The sequence below is a fragment of the Cnephaeus nilssonii genome (assembly GCF_951640355.1).
Source record: "Cnephaeus nilssonii genome assembly, chromosome: X".
Lineage (NCBI taxonomy): Eukaryota > Metazoa > Chordata > Mammalia > Chiroptera > Vespertilionidae > Cnephaeus > Cnephaeus nilssonii.
Genome location: NC_137071.1, coordinates 116,073,569 through 116,089,243, shown reverse-complemented (window position 1 = coordinate 116,089,243; position 15,675 = coordinate 116,073,569). Strand labels below are relative to the sequence as shown.

General features: G+C 45.0%; 1 protein-coding gene across 10 annotated transcripts in view; it reads left to right on the top strand.

Moving 5' to 3' along the window:
• Positions 1–911: 911 nt before the first annotated feature.
• The window catches only part of STAG2 (STAG2 cohesin complex component), a 157,290-nt gene continuing 142,526 nt past the window's right edge, over positions 912–15,675 (top strand). For 2 of the 10 annotated variants that reach the window (XM_079765723.1, XM_079765718.1), the window contains exon 1: positions 912–1,223. Coding sequence is in view for 2 of the 10 variants with exons in the window: in XM_079765713.1 (XP_079621839.1) it covers positions 1,902–2,222 (321 nt within the window). In the remaining 8 variants the exon portion in view is untranslated. The other 8 variants (XM_079765714.1, XM_079765717.1, XM_079765719.1 and 5 more) reach the window with 7 other exon arrangements.

The following is a 15,675-nucleotide window of genomic DNA, read 5'->3' as shown; positions in this document are numbered from 1 at the left end:
ACGTTCCCTACATTTTGCTCTGTCCCATCCCCCCACCTCACCGCCCCAAAAGTCTAGAATAAATTGGTCGGGCGCCCGGCCTAGCCTAGTAGCCCAGTTCCTTGGTCTTCCAAACCCGGGAGAAAGACCAAGTTTTCTGGTAGACGGGAATAGTGAGTTGTAAAGAAAAAAAAATTACCCCCAGTGCTAGGTCTTCCTGGCAAAGAATTAGCTCGCTTTCTTTCCACACCTGAAACAAAAAGCACACAAAACAAAAACTCAAAAAGCAAAACCCCTAAATCACTTAGGGTCAGGTGCCAGAGTTAGGCAAGTTGAGTTCTTTCGGTGGGAAGGAATTGGGGCCACGGTGAAGACAGGGTTCAGAAACTAGGGCCATGGCCCCTCGCTGGGGCGTGTCAGAGGAGGGGACGTCGCAGGGTGATGCCCGACAGAGCTACTACCTCGGGCTGCGCGGAGGGGAGGGGGGCAAAGGGACCCGGGGGACGAGTTCCCAGCTAGCTTTTGGGATTTCCCACGGCCCAAGGCTCCGCCGGACATTCCGACCGCTCTCCCGTCGACCCTCCCAATAAAGAAATAGGAAATGCGGCCCCATTGGGTCCGCGGCGGAAGCGCTGCCAAACGAATGAGTAAGTCAGGCGCGGGCACGGCACCTTGTTTACCCCACTCGGCGGCGCGCCCCTGCGGGGGCCTCCTTTGGAGGCGGTTTCCAGACGCTGCACCCGAGGCAGGCGGCCGCGATTGGCTGGCGACGGGGAGGAGGACGAGAGGTGGGCGGGCCGGAGCCCGGCCCTGCAGTGCCGGCGCGCTGCCGCTAGATGCCGCTCCCTCCCAACGGGAGCCGCGCGCGGGTTCCTGGCCGACAGATGGCGCCTGCGCGTTCCATTCGCCTCCAAGTCGCCGAAGAGCGAACACCCCAAACAATCCCGAAGCGCCACCAAAAAAAAAAAAAGAAAAAAAAAAAGAAAAAAAAAAAAAAGAGAAAGAAAAAAAAAAAAAGAAAAAAAAAAAACCCCGCCGGATCCGACCGCCACTTTCAAAACCCCCCACCGTTCTAGAACCGCGGGAGCTTCCGTCCCTGAGTAGAATTCGAGGGTGTAAAGAAGAGGAAGGGGAAAATATCTTGTACCAGCCCAGGGGTGAAGAAGCCCCCGGCCTGAGAAAGAAGGAAGGAGTGGGGGAGGCGAACAGTCTCGTTGCTGCCTCTGTGTACGCTGAGGGGGGAGGTAAGTTATAAAATGGCGGAGGCGAAGCTTCTAGAAGTTTGGAGGGGCACTCGGAGGGCGCGGGGCCCACCGTGAGGTGTGTATGGTTGAAATAGGGCGCGGGAGAGGAGTTGGGAGGGAAAGCGATTGGGCGCCTCGTTGCCATTTAATTTCTCCTCTTCTTCCTTGGCCCCCAGCGGGGCCCGTGGTGGAGTGGCTGGCCAAGTCCAGGCCGCGGGGACTCCTGTTCGGCCCCGCGTAACCTCCAGCCCTTCTTTCTCCCTTGTTCCCCTCCAAGTCCCTACCTCCACACTACCAAGGAACTTCCAGCCTCCTTCCTCCCTACCTCCTACTCCTAGAGTGGCTTTCTACCGCAGGACTCTTCTTTTCGACTACCCTCGCTGAAGATTTTCTCTTCCTTCCCTCGCCCCACTCTCCCTCGGGGCCTCTACGGAGACCCCCCCCCCCCAATGGGTGGCCCAAAATGGAGAACGTGGAGCAGCGCAAGATGGAGGCTCCGTTTCTCTGTGTAGCATTAGATTTAGGTGCCTTTTCTCCGGCAGGCTCTTAAGGCTGAGAGAGCCAAAACTGGAGGTGGGGTGGGGTGGGGTGCGAGCCTAGTCGGGGAGGCTAGCCGGGGAGGCTGCGAGTGGGTGGGGGAGAGCGCGGTATCGTGGTGAGGGGAAGGAAGAGAGCAAAATGGTGGTGCTGGGAACCTGGGGGGAGGGGAGGAGAGGAGGCTCAGTTGTGTATATTTGGGCCTCGGACCGAGGGAGGCGAGGGAAAATCTACTCTGATCACACCCCTCCCTCGTGCCCCCTCCCTTCTCCCTTCCCCTCCTTCCTTTCCTCCCTCCCTCCTCTCCCTCCCTCTCTTCCTCCCTTCCTAGAGAGGGAACAACATTCATGTGACGGGCCCCTCGGCTTCTCCCCCGCCCCATCATCTCCAGCGCGTGGTGGGGAAACTGCTGGGGAAAGCGATTGGCATCGATCTCTCCATCCCTTCCGAGGCCCGACTTCGGTCAGTTTTCTTCGGGCAACAATTTTATAAATAGGTTGGGGTCTGGCGGCGTTGGCCCCCTCGTGCAGTCCTTGCCCCGAAGGGGGCCCTGCCTGGCTGGCATGGGAGGAGGGGGGAAGGGCGGGAGTGGAAGGCTGTTTGTTGGGGGGTTTTGGCGCCACTTTTGTTTTAGTTTTAGTGCTGCTTTTCGTTCCCACCCCCACCCGCGCTGTCTTTCTCAAGACACGAACCGAGCTGATCCTTGCCCCAGGTAGGCAGCTTCTGCTTTTTCCCTCCACACTTTTATTCTGGCTAGGGGTTGACTTTCTTTTTCCTTCTTTCCCGTACCCGGTGATCTGTGGACGGCGATTGTAGGGACGAAAAGGGTCGGATGGGCCATGGGAGAGAGAAGGTGTGGGAAACAGCATCAAGTAGTTCCGCAAAAACTTTGAGCCCCGTTCCCATTTTCTTCTGGCCTAGATTCGTAAACGTATTGTTGATTTCTGCCCTTATGGTTTTTGTGTGTCGCGAGAATGTCTTGTTTTGCCTTTAGTTTTTTTCTCTTCTCAGTAAGCTGGTGTACTTTCGACATTTAGTTTTCCCTCCCCGTTGGTGTATATGTCATTTTATTTTTAATCCCGGACTGTAATGGGTTTTATCGTGTGTGTTTTTTCGTGCTGCAGTGTTCAGCTTTAATTTTTAATATTGCATTAGTTTCATCCGGTTTGTGACTTTCTCCGTGGCCTAGAAATGTTTTATGTTGCCTACCCCCCCTTCCTTTCTCTTAGATGTAGTTTTTTGAGGGCCATGGTGTTTGATTAAATGGTTATTTACAGTTTACGTGATATATCTATTAGAAACTTTTGATCTGTAGGATTAGGTTAAAGTAAACGAAAAGCTTGCCGGTTTGAAATGGTTCCTTAAAATGCGCGGGCCGCCCCCCCCTCCCCCCCCGCTCCCGTGTAGCCTCATCTTCCCCCTCATACTGGAGTGTAAATTCCATACCCCTTTTCTCCCACGGACCGCCGTATTTCACAGCAGCCACACCCTGTATTTGTCTCTGTGGATTGGACTCATTATCAGCTTAATTTAGTGACTCTTAAACCACCATGATGGGACTTGCTTAAGCACAAGCTTCTTTTCCTGTTTAGTCCTAGTGGTTAGTGTCGAAAGAGGAATAATCGAGGTTTCTTGATGAAACCTGGTGCAGTCGAACCCTCTGCCTTTTTTTCTGTTGTCTTTTTTTCCTACTCCGGGCTGTTGGCGGTGTCAGCACCGCTGCTGGGGGCGGGGGTGGAGGGGAGAAAGAGTCGGGTTACCGAAGTGCGTCATTCCTGGCTCTAGCTGGGCCTGCTCGGGAGCTGCTGGTGTTTGTTACTGTCCTCGCAGCACTTTCCTGCCAACCTTCTCTCTCTGCGTATTGGTTAGGAGCAAAAGCAGGAGGCGGTCTCCTAATTCTCTCTGTAGCCTAGCGCGTTTCGTTTAAGGGTATATGTGAACTTATTAAAAAAAAGAAATAACAACCCAGTCCTGGAAAGTGGATACATTTCTGTTTGATGACATACAATTCAGGTAGTTTAGACTTGCTTTCATATATTTTCCAATGAACGGTGGTGTTAATTTTGAACATTTTCAACTAATGTTAAAATGCCTGGTTTTCTTTCTGCATTGATATCTATCTATAATTAGGGATCAGAAGGGCATAAGTGTTCAGCGGTTTTTCAAGTGGTTGAATTGTAATTTTATGACATGATGTTAAATAGCCTGTTTTTTTTCTTTTCATTTTGAGCCAATGTGCTATATGAATGCAAGCTGATTACACACGTTTAAGTTCATTTTCATCACATGTTCCTATTTATCGTATTAGGTATAATTTTAAATATGTCCTTTGGATCTTATGGACGACATTAAAATTCTTAAAGATGGCTATTTCTTTGTTTTTTAACGGAATTCTTTTAAATTTACCACCTAACAAGGAATTGTGTAGGGTGGCTTTACAGTTACTCTGTTAAAATTTTGTCTTCTTGCTGTACTCAGTGTACTTACTGAGCACAGTGTCTTCCTTTTAATTATTTTCTAAAGATAAAAATTGGGGGAGGAAGCAGTGGAAGGTAACAGATCAAACAAAAGTGGCCTTGAGTTGATGATTGTAGCTGGATGGGTGAGTACAGGAGAGCTCATTGTACCGTTCTCTCTAGCTTTGTGTGTACTTAAATTTCCATAATTAAGCAAGTTTAAAGAAAATTTTTCAAATTGTCTTGCAATTTTGGGGTAACAGCTTAAATTTATATTTACATATCAAATTATTTGCATAGAAAACTTGGCCTTGTGTATAAGTAATTGTACAATGCCTAATATACCAACTTTCAAAAATATATTTAAATTGAACCAGTATAGAATGAGCAACATAAACTCTTATAAATTGGTTGAACTTGAATTGTTTGTAACTTAGTTGAGAATGTGCTCTACTTTTGTTTTTTTAATCGTCTGAAAATAGGAAAATTCCATTAGAAAATGTAAATTTTGCTTGGTGTCTATTTCATTAAGTTGGAGTTACAGTGAGTCAGTATGAAAGGATTTACTATTAATAGGAGGGGCTTTGGCAGTTGGAATTAGTGACAGTAGAAGGGGTTCGGGTGCCCTAGGGAGCATTCCTGGTAGGAAGATCCATAGCCATCGAATTCAGTTTCAGTATTTGGTGTTTAATGAGTGGGTAGAGAAAAGGATTGGAAAATAAATGTACTTATTAGCCATTCTTTCCCACAGTGAAATAACTATAGCATTCTAAGGTATCAGAAATTGGCAGTGGGTGTAGGGTATGTTCTTTTTTTTTTTTTAAAAAAAAAACTGATATGAAAATGTATACATATAAAGTGTGTTATACCCCCCTCCCCAAGGATCTGGTGCTATAAATAGTTTAAAGTTGATATGTAAAGTATTGTAATGTTTTCTATTACAAAAATTCTGACCGTTACCCATCAACTATAAGATAAAAGTGCAATGCAGTTAAAACTCTGTCTCAATTAGTATATCTGTGAATTACTCCTAAATTCTTTGAAGGTAAGTGCCTTATTTTCTGCAATTTTGTGGTGGTCAGTGTCAGTGACTCCTCCCCCCACGAGATGTATTTTTGAACATATGTCAAAGTTCTACAGGGAATCCAAAATAATGGATATTTAATTTCATGTTTGGTAAGGTGTGTTTCCTAATCCTTACAAAAACAATTCTACCCTTTTCTGGGCACAGACATTTTATAACTGTTAATATTAATCTGTTTGTATATTTCATATTCAACATTTTAGCTTTAGAAGGATGTTAAGACAAATTGCATATTTTGAATTCTTGTATGCAAATAATCTTAAGTAGATGATGAGGATTGTGGCTTTAGATTTATTTTATTGTGGTGAGGCAACAGCTAAACTACTAAACCAACAAATTATGAGTTTGGTAACTTTGAAGTCTATTTAGTTAGGATTTTTTTAAAAGCTCAAACACTTAAGATTTTAATTAAATTCAATTCTACATTCCTTTTTCATTGTTTTCTTTTTCGACCTTATTGACTTTGATTGGTCGCCTGAGGACCCATGAATTAAAATTGGTGTGGTTGGGTGGGGAACCGGCTCAGGCTCAGATTATCCTTTGGGAATATAGGGTTAGATGTGAAAATACTTGCATTGGACAGTTTAGTAATGCTTAGTATTCTGCATGTTTAACTGATGCCACCCACAGTCATGTGTGGGAAGGGAGTAAACAGTGAATAGCTTATTCTTTTTTGCTTTGGGTTATTTTTTAAAACAATTTTCTCATTTTAGTTACTGGTTTTTAAATGTTTTTATTGATTTTAGAGAGAGGGAGAGGAGAGGGACAGAGAGATAGAAACGTGATGAGAAGAGAAACATTGAGAGAAACACCAATCTACTGCCTCCTTCATGCCCCCTACCGGGAATCAAGCCAGGCATGTGCCCTGACACTGAATCCTAATCAAACCAGGGACCTCTTGGTTCATGGGTCGATGCTCAACCATTGGGTTCTTTATAATAAATGGAAGACTTCAGTTTTTGATGCTGCAAGTTAACTTTTGAGCTTAAATTTTACATTAAATGGACACAATGATTGTCGTATGTCTCATTGGGATAACTATCTTTTTTTAAAAAAATATTTTATTGATTTTTTACAGAGAGGAAGGGAGAGGGATAGAGAGCTAGAAACATCGATGAGAGAGAAACATCGACCAGCTGCCTCCTGCACACCCCCCACTGGGGATGTGCCCGCAACCAATGTACATGCCCTTGACCGGAATCGAACCTGGGACCCTTCAGTCCGCAGACCGACGCTCTATCCACTGAGCCAAACCGGCCTCGGTGGGATAACTATCTTTAATGTTATTTTTTTTTTGCATCTCATGTTTTTAAAAAATACTCTGGACTTGTATTAGCACTTTGAAATCTCTGTTAGTCGATTATTCAGAGAATTGGACATAACAGTTTCCAGTACAGTGGAGCATTATAGTATACTTATTTTGGGACTTGGGGAGCATAGCAAAGGAAAGGGATAAATTCCATTTAGCTATGGGTATCAGTATGTAGGAAAAGTGATTAATCATTGGAGAGTAAAGAAAAAACTTGAAAGATAACAGGTTATTTTAAAAGTTCTTTACATTTCTCTCTTATAATCTATTTTTGATATATAGTTTGAACTTTTAATTTGTGGTCCAGTGTTGTCCTGGTATAATAATTTTCTGTATCTCTGGATATCTTGAGCTGTGGTTATTGCATGTTCTATTTGGCAAAGATATGTGAGAAAACAAAATTGTCAGTTTGATTTTTTCCCCCAGTCTCTTGAGTTGCTTGCTTTGCATTTACTTTTAACCAAATTTATCATAAGTGTAAGTGGTGTTGCTTGGTAGAGTCTTAATTTTTGTATATGTGCATGAAAAAAACACACAACTTTTTAGCAGCTGCCTGTATTGTGTTTTTAGCATATGCTTGCTATAGTTCCATATTTGATAGTAGCCAGAAGAAAACAAAAAGTTTTAAAATATGGTTAGTCTAGTCAAGAGATTATTGAATTGTTTTAAACTCTTCTCCCCCAAAGGAAGGGAGGGTGAATAATGTCAATGGTCTGTTCTTTTTTATTATTTTAATTGGAAAATACATGACTAGGCTTGATGAGGCAAACTAGAGAGATTTCTATAAGCATATAATCTAATGTACAACTAAAAGGTAAACTTTCTTTGAAAAATAGTTTAAATTCTGTTGAATGTTGCTAAAGTCAACATTCCTGTTTACACTTTGCATGGGTAACCTTTGTTGTAATGGGATTTAACCTATAAATTGTTGCATCCTGAGATATTCTAAGAAAGTCTTAGTCTAGTTGCCATTTGAGTTCCTTTTAAATGCCAATAACTATGTGTTTTAATGTGTTGTTTAATCTCAGCTACCTTGCAGGATAGGTGGTTATTATTTTACAGATGGGGAAGCTGAGGCACTCAAGATAAATGGCTTGTCTCATGATAATGATTGTCAGCTAGAATTCACACACAAGTTTGGCCTTTTTTGTTAAGCTCAGTAATTTCCCTTAACTGGTTTAAGTCTTGGGTTATCTCTAACCAGAAAGCATGTATCATTTTAATGTAGAAAACGAAGATTTTTTTTTCATGTATAGGTCAAGATAAATGCAGATTTTTACACAGGGTTAGATGAGTTGCAGCCTGGTGAAAGGTCTAAATTGTGTTTTATACTAATAGTTGAAATAAGTCGGAGCTTTGTTTCTGAGTATGCTCATTATACAAAAGTTTGTGGGATAATATGTTGAATTGTATTTTTTTTTGGACATACAATGGTAGATAGAATAGTTTCACTGTTTTTTTCTGTCATTTATGCTCTATAGTGAATGGAGGCTGAGTGTGTCTGAGAATAGTTCCCCAATCATTCAGTTTGTTTACTGAGTGGTTGGATTTGAAATAAAAATTTAGGTGATCTTTTTATAATTCACTACTCTGATTGGTTCTGTAGTGGGATTTTTTTTTGGTTACTTAATGGTGCTTTAAAAATATTTTAAGTGTTAGTATCTTCTCTGTTTATACTTTGTATTCTAGTTCATCTATTCACTTTATTAAACTTTGTTGTTCACTTTTGTCTGAGATAATAGGTAATATTGATGCCTTGGATTATTAAATTCATTAGTGATCAGAATCTTGACCTCAGTTTTCTCTGCTTTTCCCTTTTCCTTATTGTGTTTCATAAACTATAACTAGAATTTTTCTTACCTGAAGGAATGCTAGATGTTGGATATCTGGCCTAAGATAATTTAGTGGAGATGAAGTAAAATTCAATATATCAGTGCTTTTCATAGCCATGAGTAAAATTTATATATTTTTTGTTAATCATTTCCTTAAGCTTCATTTTGTAGGAAGTAATTTTTCCAGGTGATGCAGTCTTCTATCCACACTCTTTAATATTGAGTCTTTTCATCCATATTTCCCCCTTTGTACTCCAAGAATACCAAGACCTTGGTGTTCTACTACAGAATTATGCCCCAAGGCATCCATTGTATGTAATAGTTTCTCCTGTGCCATCTAGAAAGATAGCAGTTATGTACCATTGTTGGGAGAATTCAGGAAATTGTCCCTCAAATCATTTTCTGATCCAATAGTTAATATGAGGAACACTGGTTGAGAAAGACTGCTAGAATATTCAGAGACTTGGTTTGGCACTAATCAGAGTTTTACTTTCCACAGTTAATTTCCTGTCAGTAACCCTAATATAGCCTCAACTAAAACTTATGTATGATAAAATGTGAATGCAATTGGTAATATTGCCATCTCTGTGGGATAAATTGGTTAGTCTTGATGTCAACTAGTTAGTGCTATTTAGTTGTTTTAAAGAATTGAATGTGGGAAGTTAAATGCATAATTTTATTTGTAAAAAGGAATATTGTAGGAGCTCTGTTCATTATGCAAAAAACTTTTTTTATAAAAAGGCTTTGACAATGACTGTAACATTAACAATAGCTAACAGTAACTGACCATATCCCAGACATGTTAGAAATGTCATAGGTGTATTAGCTCACCTAATCTTCATAACCTTATGAGGTAAGATGACATGTGATTTATTGTTCAAACCAGGATATTTTTAAGAGTGAAAGGGGGCACTAGCCTGATGGTATGCTAGGATAATAGTATAAATATAAACTAGGATTCTCTCAGAGAAACTAGGATTATGATGACCCTAATTAATACTCACTTTTTCAGAAGAGGAAACCAAAAGTATAGGGAGGTCAAGTAACTTGCGCAATTAGTAAGTGGTAGGAAGGGATTTGAAACCCTTACAGAGATTTCTTTGGGTATGAAAGTGATTTATATTTCTGTAAACTGCCATATTCTGAAAGTTTGTTTACTTTTACTCTTTTGGAGGAGTTTTTGTAGGTGTAGGTTTGATAGTAAAAGACAAGATACAGCGTTGTTTTAAAGAGCCGGTAGACTTTTTTCAAGTGATTGTTAAGACTTCAGCAATTCTGTCTTGATGTTAAAAAGCAACTTCTCTGAGGTTTGCCTAGATAAAAGAGAAAATTACAGAATAATTTTACTGATTACATTGGGGTTTCTTTTCCTTACATATTATTCAGAGTCCTTTACCATTTATTTTAGAAAGAAATGTGAATTTTATAATATTTCATAGGGAATCTTATGTGGAAAGTTTATTCTGAGAAGAAAGCTGAAAAATAATTTTGTGACTAGGGAGAAGTCATATTAGAAAAGAAAGAAAAAGGTCCAGTTTATAGACTTATCTGAAGTTAAAACTAATTTGGTAATATAATTTGAGAGTTAAGTCTTCCAGAGATTGGTGTGTCATTTAATAAAAATTTCCTACCAGGGGTGGGAAACTTTTTCTCTACCAAGGGCCATTTGGAGATTATATATATATATATATATATATATATATATATATATATATATATATATATTTCAGAGAGGAAGGGAGAGGGATAGAAACATCAATGATGAGAGAGAATCATTGATCCGTTGCCTCCTGCATGCCCCCCATTGGGGATTGAGCCTGCAATCTGGGAGTGTGCTCTTGACTGGAATCAAACCTGGGACCCTTCACTCCGCAGGTCGACCCTCTATCCACTGAGCCAAACCAGCTAGGGCCCATTTGGATATTTTTAACATCATTCACGGGCCACAAAAAATTATCAACTTAAAAATTAGCCTGCTATATTTGGTCGAACATTTAATTAACTCACCCCTAATGCCTTGGCAGGGCCAGACCAAATGATTTTGCAGGCCTTATATGGCCCATGGGCCAGATGTCTCCCATTCCCCCCCATCTTTGAGTTTTATTTTCATGCTTGGGTATTTTAATATTTCATTGAGGAATTTGTGATTTTTCCACCCTAGCTAGGTTTTGTTGGTGTCACTATTTTATAAACAATAGAGGTCATTAAGTAGGTCTATTCAATTTTTTAAACGTCTTATTTATTTAGTTCATTAAAGCCATCATGAAGTTGGGAGGGGTGTAGAGAACCGCATTTCTTTTTTTAAAAAATATTTTTATTGATTTCAGAGAGGAAGGGAGAGGAAGCGAGAGATAGAAACATCAATGATGAGAGAATCATTGATCAGCTGCCTCCTGCATGGCCCTTACTGGGGATTGAGCCCACAATCCAGGCATATGCCCTTGACCGGAATCAAAACTGGGACCCTTCTGTTTGCAGGCTGATGCTCTATCCACTGAGCCAAATGAGCTAGGGCGAGAACCACATTTCTGACCAGATGAAGGAATTTGAGTGATTGGCAGACAAAAAGTTTATTTCTTGAGGATTTGATTTATTATATGAAACTAGAGGCCCATTGCACGAAGATTTGTGCAATAGGCCTTCCTTCCCCTGGCTGCCGGCACCGGTTTTCCTCCGGCACCCAGGACCCAGGCCTTCACTCTGGCCGCAGCAGAGAAGCCAAGCCTCTTCAGACTTCAGTCTTCGCTCCATGCCTGCATATGCAAGTTAACCCGTCATCTTTGTTGGGTTAACTTGCATACTCACTCCTGATTGGCTGGTGGGCATCTCGGAGGTATGATCAATTTGCATCTTTCTCTTTTATTAGTGTAGATTAATGCAGTTTTTTTTAAGCCTGGGTTGCAGGCTTGATCCCCAGTAGGCAGCCAATCTATGATGTTTTTCTCATTGATGTTTCTCTCTCTCTCCCTCCCTCCCTCTCTAAAAAAAGTGTCAATGAAAAAAATGTAACAAGCTATTGCTGGCCCTGGCTGTGTGGTCCAGTTGGTTCAAACTTCATCCTGTAAATCAAAAGGTTGCGGTTTCAGTTCCTGGTTAGGTCACATACCTAGGTTGTGGGTTCAATCCGTGGTTGGCGCAAGAGGCCACTGATCAATGTTTCTCTCTCACATTGATGTTCACACTGTTTCTCTCTCCCCAAAATCAGTATACATATCCTTGGGTGAGGATTAAACAAACAAACAAACTGGTACTGAAAAGTGCCTACAGAGATGGGGATATATACACACTGGCAAACTAGATTATATAATCTCAGCCCTCAGGTAACATTGTCAGTTGGGCTTTATCACTCTGAAAATATAAAAAAAAATTTTTTTGCTCTGCTGGAGTGGCTCAGTTGGTTGAGGTTGCCAGTTTGATTCCCAGTCAGGGTACATACCTGCGTTGCATGTTCTATTCCGGGTTGAGGCACATAGAGAAGGCAACTGATCAATGTTTCTCTTCCTGACCCCCCCCCCCTTCCCCTTCCTCTAACCACGTCCTTGGATGAGGGTTAAAACAATTAAAAATAATTCTTTTTTTATAACATTACTAGAGGCCCAGTGCACAAAATTCATGCATGGGGTTGGGGGGGGTGTCCCTCAGCCCGGTCTTGGCCTGTAAAGACGCCAGCATCGCCGAAACCGGTTTGGCTCAGTGGATAGAGCGTCGGTCTGCGGACTGAAAGGTCCCAGGTTCGATTCCGGTCAAGGGCATGTACATTAGTTGCGGGCACATCCCCGGTGGGGGGTGTGCAGGAGGCAGCTGGTCGATGTTTCTCTCTCATCGATGTTTCTAGCTCTCTATCTCTCTCCCTTCCTCTCTGTGGAAAATCAATAAAATATATTAAAAAAAAAAAAAAAGACGCCAGCATCCCTCACCCCGGCCTCTAGCTAGAGGTTCCTCCCCTCCTTCCGCACAGCCTCTGGGAAGATGCTTGTCCTGGGGCCTCCTCAGGGCCCGGGCCCACGACACCCTGCAGCTCGGGTACTCAGGGGCTTGGGCTTTCAGGTCTGGCTTTCTCACCTGACATGGTGAGCATCAGCTGCCATGGGAGCCTTGCCTTAGGAGTCACCCCCTTGGACCATACTACTTGCGAGTGTGTGTGTGGGGGTGGCCTTGGTGGCAGTGATTTGATGTCTGTAGTGTGCCCGCTGACATCCGCCCCCCGCCCCCCCCCCCCCCCCCCCGCCGTGGCGCCATGCTGGTCCCGTCTGGACTGCTGGCAGGGGGCTTCCAGTCTGCGACTGGGGCTGCTGGGCTGCGACTTGGGGCTGCAGGTGGAGGACCCAGGCATCCATAGGGCTCTGTCAGCATCAGGAACTGGAAAGATCCGTTTTTCTGGTTCCTCCCCTGCCGCGCGGACGCTGAGCTCCGGACCCCACAGGCCCCTTCCCTCCCTCCAAAAGGCAGGCCGGGACGCAGACTCTGGGCTCCCGAACTCTGGTCTTGTGGCCCCAGAGGCCCTTTCCCTCCTGCCGCACAGCCGGCCGGGGCGCGGATGCTGGGCGCGCGACTCCACAGGCCCCTTCACTCCTGCCGCACAGCTGGCCAGGGCGGGGACGCTGGGCGCGTGGCCCCAGAGGCCCCTTCACTCCCGCTGCACGGCGGGCCGGGGCGGAGACGCTGGGCGCGCGACTCCACAGGCCCCTTCACTCCTGCCGCACAGCCGGCCAGGGCGGGGACGCTGGGTGCGTGGCCCCAGAGGCCCCTTCACTCCCGCTGCACGGCCGGCCGGGGACGCTGGGCGCGTGGCCCCACAGGCCCCTTCTCTCCCGCAGCACAGCTGTGGCGCTGACACTGAGCTTGTGCCGCTGCTGGCGACGCGAGCTCAGCATCCTGCTCCCAGTCCTCTGGCCAGAGATCCCCCCGAGGCCAAGGAGCAGATGCTGGGCTCCCGTTGCCGGGGCGATGCCTCCAGCGTCTGCTATGGGCGCTGCCATTTTTGTCGTGGAGTGATGGCTAGTTTACATATTACTCTTTTATTATATAGGACTAGAGGCCCAGTGCACGAATTCGTGCACGGGTGGGGTCCGGCTGGCCCAGCCCCAATCGGGGCGAATCAGGGCCGTGCCTGTCGGGAGGAGGAGATGGTCAGAGGTTGGCCAGCCAGCTGGGGGGAGGGGCCGCAAGTGATTGGTCAGCAGGCCCCGCCCCCCGAATGGGGTGGTGGGGTCAATAGGGGGTCAGTGGCTGGGGGAGGGGTCATGGGAGTTGGCTGGGGGTGGGGCCATGGGAGGGAGGGGCCGATCGGGGGCGGAGCTGGCTGGGGGGAGGGGCCATGGGCCAATCGGGGTGGTGGGGGCCCATCAGGGGCAGGGTCGGGTGGGGGAGGGACTGCAGGAGGTTGGCCAGTCAGCCCTGTCACCCCATTGGGCCAGTTCCCTGGCCACAGTGGGTGTCATAGTGACCCGTCTTTCCAGTTATGGTGTTCTGGTTGCTGGCTTTTTATATATATACTAGGGACCCGTAATAGGAATATTCCTGGAAGACTTCTGGCGGGCCTCTCCCGCCCCCCCCCCCCACCTCTCCCGCTGTGGCGGGAGGGGTGGGAGGAACGGGAGGGGCGCGTCCCACCCACCCCAGCCCGTGGCCACCTCTGAGGCCGCACGGGGGACACAGCCGCTGCCCCTGCAAGCTTCGCCCTGCACTCCCGACCCTCCACGCCCGCTGACGTGGTTGCCTCTGTGGCCACGCGCTGCCGCCGCCTCTGAGCACCCCGACCCGCCGTGCATGCGCTGCTGCTGCTGCGTGCCCCGCCACACCCCGCCCGCAGCCACCACCACCTCCGAGGCCGCCACGGCCTCGCACACTGCCCGCCACTCTCCGCCCGCCACTCCCCACCCGCTGCCTCCGCTGCGTGCCCTGCCCACCGCCACTGCTGCGGCCGTGCGCAGTTGCCACCGCACACACTGCCTGCCACCGCCTCCAAGGCTGCCGCCTCCAAGGCCGCCGCGGCCATGCACACCACCCGCCACGCCCCGCCCCGCCCCGCCCACTGCCACCACCGCCTCAGAGGCCACCATGGCCGCGTGCTCCACAACCGCGCCGCTGCCCGCCCGCGCAGCCGCCTTGCTTTCTGCTTTCTTCACTCCTCCCTCCCTCAGTGTATGCAAATTAACCGCCATCTTGTTCGCTCTGATTGGCTGTGGGTGTAGCGAAGGTACGATCAATTTGCATATTACTCTTATTAGGTAGGATAGATATACTGGGATTGCTATATATTAAAGAATATTAGGCTAAAATCAATAGTTGTCAATACAATTTGATAATGTCCTTAATTTGAGATTAGTGACAAGTATTTAACAATAAGGATTACTCTGGAAAGCTTTAGGGGGAAAAATAGTAATTGAGGACTGTTAATATAGCCTTGGAATGCTTTAGTCTTTTGTGGTTGTTAATAAACTAAGTTAAAAGAGCCCATGATCATCCCATATAATCAGTTATTGCTATCCAAAGGTTGAAACCTAATTGATATTCTGGTTCTGTATAAAAGCAAAAGAGGCAACCAGCAGTCACTCTATTATGGGACTTTTGTGTCTTTTTAAATTTCAAGTTATAAATACCTGCTTTTAAATAGGAATTTAAATTTATATATATTTATACTTTACTTTTGAATTCTCTGTTGGAATGTTAGTTTGAAATGTCTTTGTAGTGTTATATGATGCTTATTAAATTCATTCTCTGTATGGGTTATGTATGATGATTTCAGTTTGGTATATTTGAAATATTTCCATTTCAGAATTGGGATGTATGATATCCTCTTTTCTTGGATTTCTAACCTTTTTCTCTTTTCAAAGCAAAGAGAAGTTTTCTATACTCACCAACGTGTCTACTGCCTTGTACTTAATTTGCAAACTTTATGGCAATGAGAATGTTATTACAGAGAACACGTTTAATATCCTCTTACTAAAAAAAGGCCTTTATATGGTTTAAAGAAGTCGTTTTAAAGATAGGAACATGAACCTTTGAGAATTTCCCTTCTACACTAAAGAAGTAGAGAAAATGTAGGAAATATTAGCAAAGCCATAGTATTTTCCCATTGGGATATGTTCCTCCCTGTTTACACCATTCAATTCAGTCCAAAAGACTTGATCTCTGGCAAGAGAATTGAGGAAGTGGTGGTAGCCATGGCTGGCAGGGAAGCAGAAGTATGAAGGTATGTTTTTGAAAAGCAAAATTGTCAATGACAAATGGA